Source organism: Oncorhynchus mykiss, chromosome Y (genome assembly GCF_013265735.2).
Source record: "Oncorhynchus mykiss isolate Arlee chromosome Y, USDA_OmykA_1.1, whole genome shotgun sequence".
Taxonomy (NCBI): Eukaryota; Metazoa; Chordata; class Actinopteri; order Salmoniformes; family Salmonidae; genus Oncorhynchus; species Oncorhynchus mykiss.
The window spans coordinates 26,248,180-26,264,265 of NC_048593.1; the positions used below are offsets into that span (position 1 = coordinate 26,248,180).

General features: G+C 43.6%; 1 protein-coding gene across 2 annotated transcripts in view; it reads left to right on the forward strand.

Moving 5' to 3' along the window:
• The window catches only part of LOC110509874 (leucine-rich repeat transmembrane neuronal protein 4), a 139,999-nt gene extending 124,275 nt beyond the window's left edge, over positions 1-15,724 (forward strand). For both annotated transcript variants that reach the window (XM_036967882.1, XM_021591052.2), the window contains one exon: positions 10,107-15,724. In XM_036967882.1, the coding sequence (XP_036823777.1) occupies positions 10,107-10,409 (303 nt within the window). In that variant the 3' untranslated portion in view covers positions 10,410-15,724. The remainder of the gene's footprint in view (positions 1-10,106) is intronic.
• Positions 15,725-16,086: the final 362 nt, after the last annotated feature.

The following is a 16,086-nucleotide window of genomic DNA, read 5'->3' on the forward strand; positions in this document are numbered from 1 at the left end:
ACAAACTTAACACCATGGTAAATCTAAGGTAGCGCTATAGGTACAGTACATCATGGCGGCGCGTGTACAGAGCGAGGCTCAGCATCTACCCAGATTTTGCGAATTAGCTGTAATTTACTTAATAGTTCTTAGTTTATTCACTCAGTACAGCCTGACGTACACTTTATATAGCAAGAACTCCTGGATATTGGAACACAATGCACAAAGAGAGTTTTTGACAACTTACAACTTCGCGAAGACGCCCCGGGAGACTGAAACATCGCCGAGAGGAAGTGCCAGGAAGCAGCATAGAGATCGCAAACAAAGGCAAGGGAAGCGGGTTGGCCTCCAGGCTAGGCAAAAGCTAACCCCACATCATCTTCCACTACCTAGCTTGTTCCTTGCTAACGTCCGGTCACTGATGTACAAAATGGACAAAATACGACTAAGAATCATCTCACAAAAAAGGATTATGGATTGCAGCGGCATGATTTTCACGGAAACGTGTCTAAACAACAGCATACCCGACAACGCTATTGGGCTAGAGGGGCGCGACGTCTTCAGGGCTGATCGTACGGCAGAGGACTCTGGTAAGACCTGAGGAGGTGGTTTGTGCATTTATGTAAACAAAGCATGGTGTACAGACAGTAACATAACCGGGAGTCACTGCTCAACCAATCTGGAGTACCTGATGATTTGGTGCAGGCCTTTCTACTTGCCTCTGGAGCTTATATCCATTGTTGTTACTGCAGGCTACATACCTCCGGATGCTAATGCTAAACTAGCAATGAAAGAACTGCAGGTTGCTATTAGCAAACATCCTGATGGAGCTTCTGTTGCAGGGGATTTTAACCACTCAATCCTGAAAACAGTTTTTCCCAAATTCCACCAAAATGTCTCCTGCCCCACTAGAGGAGACAATACACTAGACCACGTCTATACAAACATTCCGGAGGCTTACAAAGCCATTCCCCTCCCCCACATGGGACAGTCTAATCACCTTTCACTCTCAGTGAGGACAGTCAAAGTGTGTCCAGAGGTGTCAGACTCATTACTACAGCACCAGTTTCAACACACAGACTGGAGATTGTTTGCCCCTCAAGCCACCCTTGACTCCCATAAGGACATTGAAACATATGCTTCTTCCATTCTGGATTACATCAACATCTGCATCAACAATTTCACCACCCATAACCTAATAAAGACCTTCCCCAACTGGAAGCCTTGGATGAACCGAGAGGTCCGACTACTACTAAAGGCACGCAAAGCTGCTTTAGATCTGCCGATACAGAAGCCTACAGCTCATCCAGGGCTAACCTGAAAAAGGGCATCAAGATGGCTAAACATGACCAAAAACTGACGATTGAGGAGCACTTCAACAAATCCGACCCTCGACACATGTGGCAGGGCATCCAAGCCATCACAGACTACCACCCAAAAAACCCTGCCCCCACAGCCAACGATATTGCAGACGAGTTAAACAGCTTCTATACTCGCTTCGATAGGGACAACAAAGGTCCAGCCATCAAAGCTGAGCTCCCCCCAGACGACTTCCCCCTCAGACTATCCATCGCAGATGTGTTGCCTGCACTGAGCAGGGTGAATGCACGCAAGGCTGTTGGTCCTGATGACGTTCCCGGTCGTGTGATCTGAGCATGTGCTGGGCACCTGGCCGAGGTCTTCACTGACATTTTCAACCTGTCATTGGCCCAGGCCTGTCATTGGCACAAACTCTATGACCTAGGGATAATCCCTTCTCTCTGTAACTGAGTTTTGTACTTCTTAACCAACAGACCCCAGTCTGTCAGGTTAGGCAACTTCACCTCCTCAACCCTGAACCTGAACACCTGTGTGCCAAAGGGCTGCATGCAGAGCCCTCTCCTTAACTCCCTCTTCACCTACAACTGCATTCCTATACACGGTTCCAACACCATCGTCAAGTTCACAAACGACACCACGGTGGTAGGCCTGATCAGTGACAATGACGAGTCAGCCTACAGGGAGGTCAAGCATCTGGCTGCATGGTGCGCTGGCAACAACCTGGCGCCTGTTCTTTGTGAGGAGGCTGAAGAAGGCCCGCCTGTCTCCCAAGATCCTGGTGAACTTCTACCGCTGCACGGTCGAGAGCATTCTGACAAACTGCGCCACAGTGTGGTTTGGTAGATGCTCCGTGGCCGAAAGGAAGACCCTGCAACGGTTGATGAAAACCGCCCAGCTTATCATTGGTGACCAGCTCCCTGTCATCGTAGACCTCCAGCGCAAGCGGTGTCTGCATAGGGCGTGGCATCATCAGGGACCCTTCACATCCATGCCACAAACTGTCCTCCTACCATCAGGCAGGCGGTACAGGTCTCTACGTTCCTGCATTAGCAGGCTCAAGAGCAGTTTCTTTCCAGCTACTGTAACCCTGCTGAACTCTGTGGCACGGCACTAGCCATATCCACCTGCCCTCCGCTTAGTACTGCCTCTCAGGGACCTTGTTGTATTACTCTCTTTGCACTCTTCATGGTACTACTGGACTCTGATATTGCTTTGCAAAATCTGATGAAGGACATTATTCAGTTGTACATGTACATGTCTACCTCGGTATCTTCATTGCTGCTATTCCTGCATTTCAGTTGCGTGCCCCCTTGCACTTTCCATTTGCCTTCACTAAACATTTATACTTCCCATTTAATAACATACATTGTACTTAATTGTTTCACTTGTACATTTTTTGCACTTTTTTTATTTGCACTTCTGTTTAGATGCTAACTGCATTTCATTGTACTGTACTTGTACTTGTTCAATGACAAAGTTGAATCTAATCTAGGTTCAGGGGTGTGTCAGAAATATTTTTTGTATTTGCACGATCTCAATTATCGGCGCACTTGCTGGGGTTTGTACAGAAGGGTTGGGTTTTGATGAATAAACAAGTTGTTGGTGTCTCCAGGTTTGGCCCCTCGCTGGCCAATCAGAATGTTCTCCTTGGCAAAATATGTGATTGCTTCAAGTTGTGTATTTAGGGTCTTTTATGTATTGCTTTGGAATTAACTCCAGTTCCAATGTTAGTCCGTTATAGTTTGTTAAATAGCTTACAGAAACGAAATAACAAAATATAGACCTATCTTTGCTAAATACCGTTAACTTAAACCCATGGGTTCAATAGCCTTCGCACTGATATAGGGGCTAGCCAAACATTGTCAATAAGCAAGATTACATTAATTATTGATAAGGCCTAAAAAGAGAAATAATAATTAAAACAAATTCTAATCAAAATGAAACTACAAATAGACCATGTCACATTTTCAGGCACCATAATTAAAACATACAATATTAAAACAATGCAGGCTATGGAGAGTTTTTTTTTACGCACATCCATACTTTTCACAGTAGCTGCAAAAAGATCCTATACAAATAGAAAGGGAGAATGTCCACTCACTGTTATACTACTCCCAAATAGGCCTTTGTTTTATGAACATAATCGGAACCATCTTACAGATCAGATAGCATTCATTCACACATCTCCAGAAGTTGCATTGCCAGCGTGCCACAGATGTTGTCACTTAAAACCAGGAAGGTGAATCATTCTAATCAGGTTGGCTGTAATCAAATTGAACGAAATTGAAAACCGTTTCTTTGAAATTGTTGCAAATGTATTAAAAATAAAAAAGATATTCAGACCCTTTGCTATCAGACTCGAAATTGAGCTCTGTTTGGGGCTTGGTGGCAGCTTTCAGACTTCCTGTAATCCACAATGAGCTCCTTGGTTTCCATTGATCATCCTTGACATGTTTTTCAACTTGATTGGAGTCCACCTGTGGAAAATTCAATTGATTGGACATGATTTGGAGAGGCACACACCTGTCTATATAAGGTCCCATAGTTGACAGTGCATGTCAGAGCAAAAACAAAGCCATGAGGTTGAAGGAATTGTCCGTAGAGCCCCGAGACAGGATTGTGTCGAGGCACAGATCTGGGGAAGGGTACCAAAAAATGTCTGCAGCATTGAAGGTCGCCAAGAACACAGTGGCCTCCTTCATTCTTAAATGGAAGAAGTTTGGAACCACCAAGACTCTTCCTATAGCTGGCCGCCCCACCAAACACGGCAATCAGAGGAGAAGGGCCTTGGTCAGGGAGGTGAATGCCAAGCGTCATGTCTGGAGGAAACCTGGCATCATTCCATACGGTGAAGCATGGTGGTGGCAGCATCATGCTGTGGGGATGTTTTTCCGCAGCAGAGAGACTGGTCAGGATCGAGGGAAAGATGAACGGAGAAATGTACAGAGAGATCCTTGATGAAATCCTGCTCCAGAGCGCTAAGGACCTCAGACTGGGGCGACGATTCACCTTCCAACACGACAACGACCCTAAGCACACAGCCAAGACAATGCAGGAGTGGCTTCGGGACAAGTCTCTGAATGTCATTGAGTGGCCCAGCCAGAGCCCGGACTTGAACCCGATCGAACATCTCTGGAGAGACCTGAAAATAGCTGTTCAGCAATTCTCCCCATCCAAACTGACAGATATTGAGAGGATCTGCAGAGAAAAATGGGAGTAACTCCCCAAATACAGGTGCGCCAAGCTTGTAGTGTCATACCCAAAAAGACTCAATGCTGTAAACACTGTCAAAGGTGCTTCAACAAAATTTGAGTAATGGGTCTAAAAACGTATGTAAATGTGATATTTCAGTTTTTTATTTTTACATTTGCAAAAACTTCTGAAAAACGTTTTTTTCTTTGTCATTATGAGGTAGTGTGTGTAGATTCAAGAGGGACATTTTTTTTAAATTTAATTTTAGTATTAGGCTGTAAAAGAATGGGGGAAAATGTCAAGGGGTCTGAATACTTTCCGAATGCGGTTCGATTCCAGCCCACGCCCTTCTGGCACAAATAACTTAATGCCCCCCATTGACTTTATTTAGTTACACATTTAAAATGTGTTCCCAAGAACACCAAGGTAACCTGCCTAAATGACTACTGACCCATAGCACTCACGTCTGTAGCCATGAAGTGCTTTGAAAGGCTGGTCATGGCTCACTTCAACACCATCATTCCAGAAACCCTAGATGCACTCCAATTTGCATGCCACCCCAACAGATCCACAGATGATGCCATCTCTATTGCATTCCACACTGCCCTTTCCCACCTGGACAAAAGGAACACCTATGTGAGAATGCTATTCATTGACTATAGCTTAGCTTTCAACACCATAGTGCCCTCAAAGTTCATCACTAAGCTAAGGACCTTGGGACTAAACACCTTCCTCTGCAATTGGATCATGGGCTTCCTGACGGGCCATCACCAGATGGTAAGGGTAGGTAACAACACATCCACCACGCTGATCCTCGACACGGGGGCCCCTCGGGGGTGCGTGCTCAGTCCCTTCCTGTACTTCCTATTCACTCATGTCTACACGACTCCAACACCATCATTAAATTTGCTGTTGACACAACAGGCTGATCACCGACAACGCGAGACAGCCTATAGGGAGGAAGTCAGAGACCAGGCCGTCTGGTGCCAGGACGACAACCTCTCCCTTAACGTGATCAAGACAAAGCAGATGATTGTGGACTACAGGAAAGAGGACCGAGCTGCAGTGGAGCAGGTTGAGCGCTTCAAGTTCCTTGGTGTCCACATCACCAACAAAATAACATTGTCCAAGCACACCAAGACAGTTGTGAAGAGGGAACGACAAAACCTATTCCCCCTCAGGAGACTGAAAGGATTTGGCATGGGTCCTCAAATCCTCAAAAGTTTCTACAGCTGCACCAACGAGAGTATCCAGTGATCACACTGGTTAATCACTGCCTGGTATGGCAACTGCTCAGCCTCCGACTGCAAGGTACTAAAGAGGGTAGTGCAAATGGCCCAGTACATCTTTGGGGCCAAGCTTCCTGACATCCAGGACCTCTTTACCAGGCGTTGTCAGAAGAAGGCCCTAAAAATTGTCAAACACTCTAACCACCCTAGTCATAGACTGTTCTCTCTGCTACCACACAGCAATAGGTACCAGAGCACCAAGTCTAGGTCCAAGAGGCAGCTTCTACCCCCAAGCCATAAGACTCCTGAACATCTAGTCAAATGGCTACCCAGACTATTTGCAGTGCCCCCCCCCCCCCCCCCCCCACCCCCTCTTTACACCACTGCTACTCTCTGTTGTCGTCTATGCATAGTCACTTTAATAACTCTACCTACATAATACCTCAGCTAACCGATGCCACCGCACATTGACTCTGTATCGGCAACCACCTGTATATAGTCTTGCTATTGTTATTTTACTGCTGCTCTTTAATTACTTGTTACTTTTATCTCTTATTCTTATCCATATTTTTAAATGTTTTATTAACTGCACTGTTGGTTAGGGGCTTCTCAGTAAGCAGTTCACTGTAAGGTCTACACCTGTTTTATTAACTGGCACTGTTGGTTAGGGGCTTGTTAGTAAGCAGTTCACTGTAAGGTCTACACCTGTTTTATTCGGCGCATGTAACTAATACAATTGTATTTGATTTTCAGTAGTTAATTACTTTCTTGCCATGTCACGGTGTAGCTAACTATTAGAACTACTCTACACACTACTTTTTGTGCAAATTTTTTTTGAAAATATGGGCGAAGAAGGCAAGAATGTCCTTTTATTATTATTATTATTATTATTTTTTTTTTTTACATCAGACCTCCCTAATTCTCACTTGATACATAATGTTTGTGTTTAATAGGCTAAATTACACATTATGTTACCATATGATGCCAATGGGATGTCTTGCAATTTGTAGTCTACAACATTTCAGATTTATATTTTTTCACGCAGTAGTTTGGATGATTTACAAAATGTCCAAAAAATGTACAATTTTCACTAACGAAAAATACGTCTAAACCCCAACAAATATGTCAATTGATTACAATAATTCACATGAGACGTGCTGTAGCCTGTACGTAGCCTACAGAGGCGACTTTAACTGGTTCCTAAGGTAAAATTTGGGACGGCAGGTAGGCTAGTGGTTAGAGCGTTGGGCCAGTAATTGAAACTTTGCTTGATCGCATCCCTGAGCTGACAAGGTAAAAAATATAAAATTCTGCCCCTGAACAAGGCAGTTAGAACCCACTGTTCCTAGGCTGTCATTGTAAATAAGAATTAGTTCTTAACTGACTTGCCTAGTTAAATAAAGGTTAAATAAATAATGTAGGTAATGTACTGCATTGTATACAAACACTACTTTTAGCTGCCCCCTGACAGAGATTCTAAATATTTTTCAAATTTTCGGGTCAAATTAAGATGGAACATGGTTCGCTTTCCTCTGGGGCCATGCTTTGTTTTTGTAAATCTGATGTAAATTTGGCTAAACTCCCCCTCAGACAGTTCTGTGTGTTTTCTCTGGGCTGAATGCTTGTCTGGTGGGCTCCATGTGATGGATGCCCCCAGTTCGACATCTGTGCCCAACTACGCATGCACGCTAGGAAATATGAAGACTCACGGACAAACAAAGTGAAACACACATGGCAGTATAAGTACTCTACCAAAACAGTTCTCTGGGACACAATGCTTAACTATTTCCATGACAAGTGAATACCATTGCATTAAATATAGAAATCCTGTTTAAATACATTATGGTAATGTATTCCACACTGTACTGTTTTTTAGCAGTTGTAAATGACAGTGTGTTTCTGTTCTCCACAGCACAGAGTATAAGAGGCCCTGAATGCCTCTCACCTCCTGCTTCCTGAGAGACTAACTGGAAACATAAGGTCACATTGCACATGTATGAGTGTGGGTATGCTCTCCTCCTCTCCCCTTTGCTACAGTATCCTAGTGCCCAGACAGACCGACGAGGACCAACTGAAGTTTTTTTGTCAAAGTGATCCAAGTTTCCTAAAGCCAAGGGGAAACATTTCCCAGAAAAGAAACACCACGTCCCAGCTGCAGAGAAACTCAGTAAAACTGCATTTTATGGAGTGTGTGACTGGGGATTTATTGCGTGGGGCACTGGCGGCTCCTCATAGCTATATCTCTGTGGGATTATGTACAGGGTAAGAACATAATGTTGCTACAGTGAAAATATATTTTTGACAAATCTTGAATATCAATTAATGGGGATTTTTTTTACCTCCTTAGAGACAGACAAAAATAACAATGTAAGCCTATTAATCTGGTTCATCACACCAAATGTATCAGTCTGAGATTTACACCTAATTCTATTAAAATACACCTCTCTGAGGAGACAATTCAATCACAAAACGCTGAGGCCAGAGACTACTGTGGATATGCTGCTAGACCGCCAGGTGTGTGTTAACATGTCCTCTCTCTCACGCACACACTCATTCCTACACACACACACACACACACACGTTCCCAGCACACGGGCCAGATTAATGCCCCAGCACTAGGACAGAATCCGCTGAAATGGTTAGGAGTTAATATCCGTTAATTAATTCGTAGGACCTGGGCAAGCAGGGAGCTGTGGGTAGCAGAGGGGTCAGGGGGAAGGGTGGGGGGCTCAACAGAGAGGAAGGGGAGTAATCCGCTGAGTGCCCATAATGTAATGAATACAGGTCTAGTTTAATGGAGTCCATTTGAGAGAGAGGGGGGAGGGTATATTATAAGGGAGAGGGACACATTTGTGAAAAGAGGTCTGATATTTGCAATGTGACCTCAAAGAGTATCTTTATCATACTTTTTCGTTAGTGTGTACAGTGTTTGTTTGTTAGCTGTATTTATTGACATAGCCCAATATGTTCCCTGTCAGGTTAGTGTATTGATACTTTACAGCCTAGCCAGGAATGGGAACCCATAACACCTCACTCCTCAGCTCAGCGGGACAATATTTTATGTATTGTATGTTCTCTTTAACCTTCCTCAAGGTTACATATAGATTGTTCTTCTAGACACAGGGGTTATTTCGCTTGTGGCAAGTCTTCTGTCTGAACGACTGATCTTACTCCACTGACTGGGTCCATGAATTCTACTCTTACATAGACCTTGAATCTCGGGTACCCAAAGTGGAGCCTTGTTTCGTTTTTTGCTCTGTCAGACAACAGACTATATAGCCTATAAGAGGGCTGAATTTATGAGCCGTACCCAGTTCCCATCATCCACCCAGACAGCACCCTTGTCATTATTTATCTCTCCGTTTTCTTTCTTGGTCTCCTATTTGTTGTTTGTTTTTTTCTTTTTTTTTTCTTATCTTTGAGCGCCATTGTAAGATCTGATTGTCTGTGAACCCTGTCAAGCACTTCATTCCCGACGACTGCCATCTCTCCCCACTTTTTTTCTGGGCCCCTTTCAACCTTCGCTAATTGGTCTTTGTTAAGGCAATGAACTCAGGCAGTGAGTTGGGGAAAACGCCTGGATGTCGCTCATCTGTTTGTTTGGAAAAGCGGTGTGTGTGTGTGTGTGTGTGTGTGTGTGTGTGAGGGTGGGTGATTTAGTCTCATCGTGGTTGTCTAGACTCTATGGAACTCTGCTTAAGTTTACACTGATCCTCCCTTTATGCTAGTATATGGACACATTTATATACGTGCATGGCTGAATGCCTATTTGAACATGTGAATGAGCATGTTGTAGTGCATTGTGCAATTTGAGTGTGCATTATGAGTCACTGGCAAGTGGAGTTCACACTGTATGACAAGACAGGCATACGCTCACGTTGGGTAAAAATATCTCTGTTGTCTTACTGCATACATATCCATCAACCTGGCACTGAGATGACAGCCCAGTGGTAATGGTTGGATTAGTGGGTACATTTTAACATCACATTTAGGCAGTTGATACACATTGTTGTTGTTTTTCTGAGATGACAGCCCAGTGGTAATGGTTGGATTAGTGGGTACATTTTAACATCACATTTAGGCAGTTGATACACATTGTTGTTGTTTTTCTGACAAAATAATCACTGTTTGACAAAAACATTTGTTTTAATTGCAGATATTATTTTAATTATTGATGATTATTTGTTCCCATCTGCTAGTTGGTATCTAGAGGGCTTATCAGAGCAATCAACAGATTGAGATTGACATCTCTAATGTATATTTCTGTTTTTTTCTCCCCCTCTCCCTCTCCCACCTACATATAAATTCCCTTAATTACTCACACATTCTCTCTCCCTCTGCCACTCTCATTCTCTGTCACCCACCATCCCTCCCTGCTCGACACAGGTCCCGCACCAGATGGGCACGCTGGCGTATTACCGGTACGAGCAGCCTATCGTGGACTACTGCCAGGCCCATCAGCCCCTGCGGCTCAACATGGGCTACGAGGGTCCCCCGCAGGGCCTGGAGGAGCTGGGGCCACGTGAGAGAACCACCATACAGACTGTATCGCTGCCCTCTGTGCCCTCTGCTGCCACAGTGGGGGCCGGGCCCCGCTCACCGCCCTCTATCCTCAGAGCCCCGTCCCAGGTCCCCGGTGGCTCCTTCCCTCCCCAAGAGCGCACCACCACGCTCACCTTTGGACGCTAACAACTGGAGCGAGAGTCTGTCGTTTGAGGTGGGGGGGATGCCACAGATCCACCATGACTCTTGAATAGAGGGCAAGGGAGCAGGGGGGTTCTGTGAGGCCTTTTTCGGCACATTGGCATGGGATGGCCACAAGGGGGCAGAGGTAAAAAGAGGAGAACAAAAATGATAAATTTAAAAACATGGCTAGAGGCCATTGGCATCTGGCAACTGGAATGTGACCATTATGAAGGCTGATGCATCCTGGGAGTCCTGCTATTATCTCTTTTTCTTTTTCCAAACACTTCAAAGTGGACTTGCTGCTCCCCTCCTCTTGGCTACTGGGAAATAGAAACGTGATGCAACGTGCATGACACGTTAAAGCATCCATTTGGTTATAGCTCTGGCCAATGTGGCGACAATGCTGCATGGTGCCTGTTCCAAGGGATGGATCATGGCAGTTCTCTCATGTTGTGTTAGGAGTGAGAAAGGAATGTGCAATAAGCTATGTGTCTGGAGGACAAGAAAAGAAAGAGAGCAACGTCATGAAACAAAATAATGTTTACCAGAACTCAAAGGCTCGCTCTTTTTCCCATTCAAATTGCCAGTCAGGGGTTATAATGCCATGGAAATCATTATCTCATTCAAATGAGTAAATTCTCAAAAAATAAGAATGTTATGAGAGAAAACAAGTAGATTCATTGTATTGTTTCCATACTGTATTGTCAGTATGTTCAACTATGGAGGTCAAGGTCTGAGTTTTATTCATGTGCTCATGTCGTACCAAAGATGTATTATTTTTATGTACAATAATAGCATTTGTTTTCTTTATACTTTTTGTTTCTGAAAACATAACTGGTACACATTAAATACATGCATTAGATGGTTTACCTTTTTATAAATGTACGTCTGCCATCTGCATACAGTATGTACAACCAAACCACATAATAATCTACAGAGGCTGCCGAGTCCTGTGTCTGTAAATGGTTGAGAGAGCCTACTCAGTTATCATTACAAAAAGACCATTTTATGGAGTCCGATAGAAAATGTAGGAAGCATGTGCAATGGGGTGTCAAGATTTGGCAGCTGGCTCGAGTTGGCCCACCAGATTATACTATCTATGGTCTGACTAATTCATGAGATGTATATCTATTTCATTAAATACTTTTAAATGGAATTGCTGGATGTGAAGTGTTTGGGCAGAATTAAGGTATTTTAAATGCTGATGCTTTGTAATGCTCAATTTGATCAAATTGGGCAAAGCAATGAACAAGGAGGTATGTAGGTCCTTCCAGGGGGTCAACTAAAGGTTGAATCTCATACCACCTGTAAAGGCCGAACTAACCCTTTTATATATTTGATTTCTAAAAACAATGCTTGATTTTCTTGTAACTGGCCTGTTTGTGAGGTGAGCGGCAGGTATGCTGGTGGATTGGTGATGCACTGCTCCTGTGCTCTCCTCTCTACTCCCTTAGAAACACAGCAGACAAAGAGCCCAGTGCCTCACGGGGGCTTGTTGGGCTGACTGACTGGCACGTTGGTGCGTCTTTGACATCCAGAAAAAAAATCATTGACTGTGGTGGACTATCACTGGGGATGGATGTTGCCTGTTAATAACACAGCCCTTTGCCAGTAAGTGTGCCTGACTGGGTTTGAACTCCAACCAGATGAATGTGGACACTGTCTCTGTTACCCATGAGCACTTTTGGACATCCTTTACCGTCAATTGATGGAGTTGAAGATGGACTGGATCCTTTGTTGTGGTGGCTTTTCAACGGAGATTCCCCACCCCTCACTCCCCATGTCCAAATCAAACACACACACTGCGGTCATTTTTTATCTGTCAAGTTCAATACCCTGAGGTCTGTATAATGGAAGAGGGAGCACATCAAGCCACCTATGTATATGGCTCCCCATGAAGGAGAAAGCCTGAGAGGGCAAAGAGAAGGGAGGGCCAGGAGACCGCCGGCCGGGGGGTGTGCTTTTTTGTATGTTTCTTGATCGGAAGCAAAAGTGTACATTTTTGAGATGATCAATGATGTCAAGCAATTCTATAAAAAGACTACATAAAAAGGACAAAATCCTTCGGGACTTATTTATCTTGTAAATAGAGAATCTTTAAAAAGGAAAAAGTTACGTATTTTGCTTCTTCTGAAACACAAACTGCTTGTGGCCAGAAGAGGAGCCTTATCCACGAGCCGGAGTGAGCGAGGGAGTCTGTCCAGAAGATGGCTTTGGGAGGGAGTTGATGATTCCCACCATTTCCTCTACTCTCCTTGTTTTAATTATAAATATTTTTCTACCTGCTCCCACCTCCCTCCAGCATGTCACTATTCCTGCAAACATTGTCCATCACTGAGGTTTTTACTAATGTCTTAAAGTCTACCCTACCAGAAGTATTCTTCACATTAGAGTGAAATGCTTACGAGCCTATAGTGCGGAATTTTAAAGTCAAATATTTGCTAAATGAAAAAAGGAAATAGTAACACAATAAAAACAATAATGAAGCTACAAGGACTACCAGTACCGAGTCAATGTGCAGGGGTACAAGGTAGTTGAGGTAATACAGTATGTACAAGTGGGTAGGAGTAAAAGTGACTAGGCAATCAGGATATATAATAAACAGAGTAGCAGCTGTTCAGGCCGCTGTTACTATTATTATTATTTTTATCAACCCATGTTCTCGTGTATGACTCGTTTTCAGTATGCTTGAGATACAGTATGTTATTTCTACTAAAGCCATGATAACTTCATTTAATTTAATAATTTACCAACCCCCAAGCAAAAACACACCGACAATGCTCTGATAATTATATCATGATCTAGAAGAGTTTTGAGATACTGTATGCCCCACGTATTACATACAAACTGTTGGTTTACTCGAAATGGTTTCTGACTACAGTGCTGGTTTTAGTTGACCTTGTAATAAATGTTGTGCCAATGTCTTCACAAATGGGACATCCCACTCTCAGTTCTAGCAATGTCTTGTCTTGCCTTGCTCTTTAAACCTCCCCTGCCATCTCCTGGCCTGGATATCATGTCTGCCTTTGGTGACCCTTTTTTACAATGTTCTATTTCTGTCCGCATGCTGACGACTGGGCAAACCACGTCAAAATATAAGGGTGTGCACTGAACGAGAAACAGATAGTATAGAGCTAGACTATTTCCTGTTTGACATGCCCTAGAACCACAAGCATGTGTTTCCACACACACACTGGCTACTTTGGTGTCTCTCAAGCAAGCTGTTCACTGACCCCTCTGTAGCCCATCCTCTCCAGAGTAGATGTCTCCAGCCCCATGGGCCCTCCAGTCTCCATGCTGTCTTTATGCACATTGCAGAAAGAGATGCTTGTGTTGGACGAGGCTATACTCCAGAGAGAGGCTTCCCTCTTCTATTATGGTAACACATTTCCAGACTAATTATCATTATTTAGTTTCTTCATTAATATGTTTCCTTGAGCAGTAATCACTCAACAGCAGTCCAACAACGATCAAAACAATATGTAATTGGAAGTTTAAAAGGAGTCATGGTGACCACAATTAAATTAGCGGCTAATAAGTCATTGGTTTACCATGATCTACATCCATGATAAGGCCATTGGAATAAAGGGACCCTGCTGTCTTCCATGAACAAGTCTTTTGTCCCATTTTTCTAATGTTGTAATGTACGGGGCTTTCAGCACAGGGGATGCATACAACTTGTGCAAGTTTAAGCTGAAATTCAGGAACGTCTGTGCTAGCCCAGAAACGCCGACAGGCTTTGTTTTTTTCCTCAGCCTTGTTTGTTTTGGGATCTGTTCCCCCCTCTACCCCAATCCTCTGAGTTTGGGATCAAATCCCTTTTGGGAACAGATTTAGCTGAAGGGAGGGTGAACAAAGGTCTGAAGTATTGCAAGAAAGCCTTTCATATTTCTGTGTCTATGCTCAGAGGAATGGCTAAATGCAAATCTCTAGGGGAAAGAGAGATGAGGCAAGAGAGATGGGGGGGGGGAAGAGAAATCGAGAAAATGGGAAACAAATAACAGAAATTAAGAAAAGGGGTAAGAATAAGAGAATTGTATTGTATTTGCTTAAAACAAAGGTTTTGCATCCCATGCACACCAAGGGATGCTATCCTAACACCTTGGTACACATGTACAGTACCTCATTAACACATTGAATGAGGCACACAGACACCTGCATCCTCCTAAATCTCCCAAATCCTACTTCCACACCCTGGCTGTATGCAGTCTGATCACACCTAATGCACATGGCTGAGGATGCAGGAGGGTATAGTGAGTGAACACATCATCGTGAACTGCACCCCCCCCCCCCCCCCCCACAGGGTGTAACATCTGCTGTTGATGAATCGTGGCTTTTGTTGTCTAGGCTCTGTCACTGCTGGTGCACACCTAGTTTATGCTGTCTCAAACCTGGCCCTTACATCTCACCACGGCTCTGGACTCTGCAGCGCCTCACCTCCCTGCCATCAACACAACACATTTCTCCTTCCAGTTCACCTGAAGCCAACCGCAGAGATTCAATGACTTCTATGTCATTACCTGATAAATACGTTTGACAAATTAGTTCCCAGCCAGATGTGGCTTTGCGTCATCTTCTCATCTTCTCTATTCCCTCCTGAACTGAGGCATTATACAGTTACAGTATAGAGCCCCTATAGGGCCTCTGTAGGGCCCAGAGCATGTGGAGACCTGAGGCATACAGGACAGTAGGAGAAGCTCTAACATCATTAGCTGGAGGTTTTTGCCCTTTGGCATAAGCAATGGTTACAAACCAGGGTCAAGACAATAGGGGTTCTAAGCATAACCGTTAACCTCTGTCAGAGACATAAACTATTCCGGTCTAATAAAGCATGTTTAAACCACTAATTGGATTTATGTGAACAGAATGAGAAAAGGAACACTAATTTCATATAGAATCAATTTTGCTGATAGAGGCGATGTATAGATGTGAACATGCAGTAAAACTGACAGAAAGCAATATTATCATATTCTTTAATAATTCCTTATTTGCTCCAAGCTTCTCCACATTCTCCCCTCCCACCAATATCACTTGTTCTTTCCCATGATATTTCCATGTGAATTTCTGCTTTTCCCTCATCTATCTCCTACTGACGGCATTGATTTCTGTGGGATGTAAATATGAGCTGCATTGTTTATTCTGTAGTTGGTTTGTTGTTGTTTTGGTTTCAATTCTTATTTTCTGTGCTCAGACCTAAAGCGGCGTTGTGGAAACCTGGTCCAAACGCAAAATATGGCTTCTCTTTGAGTATATTATTGTCAGAAAATGTTTTGTAAAAATTTTGATGACGAAATCAAAAATAAAGAAATTTAAAGGTTCATATTTGTGATGCCATGTTCCTCTGTGTTGTTATTGTTGTGTAACTCCAAATCATATAACCAAACACTGTCTCAATATCATGTTCTATACAGTAGAAGTCAGAAGTTTACATACACCTCAGCCAAATACATTTAAACTCAGTTTTTCACAATTCCTGACATTATTTATCCATTATTTTACCAGGTAAGTTGGCTGAGAACACGTTCTCATTTACAGCAACAACCTGGGGAATAGTTGCAGGGGAGAGGAATGAGCCAATTGTAAACTGGGGATTCTTAGGTGACTATGATTGTTACAGGGCCAGATTGGGAATTTAGCCAGGCCACCAGGTTTAACACCCCTACTCTTACAATAACTGCCA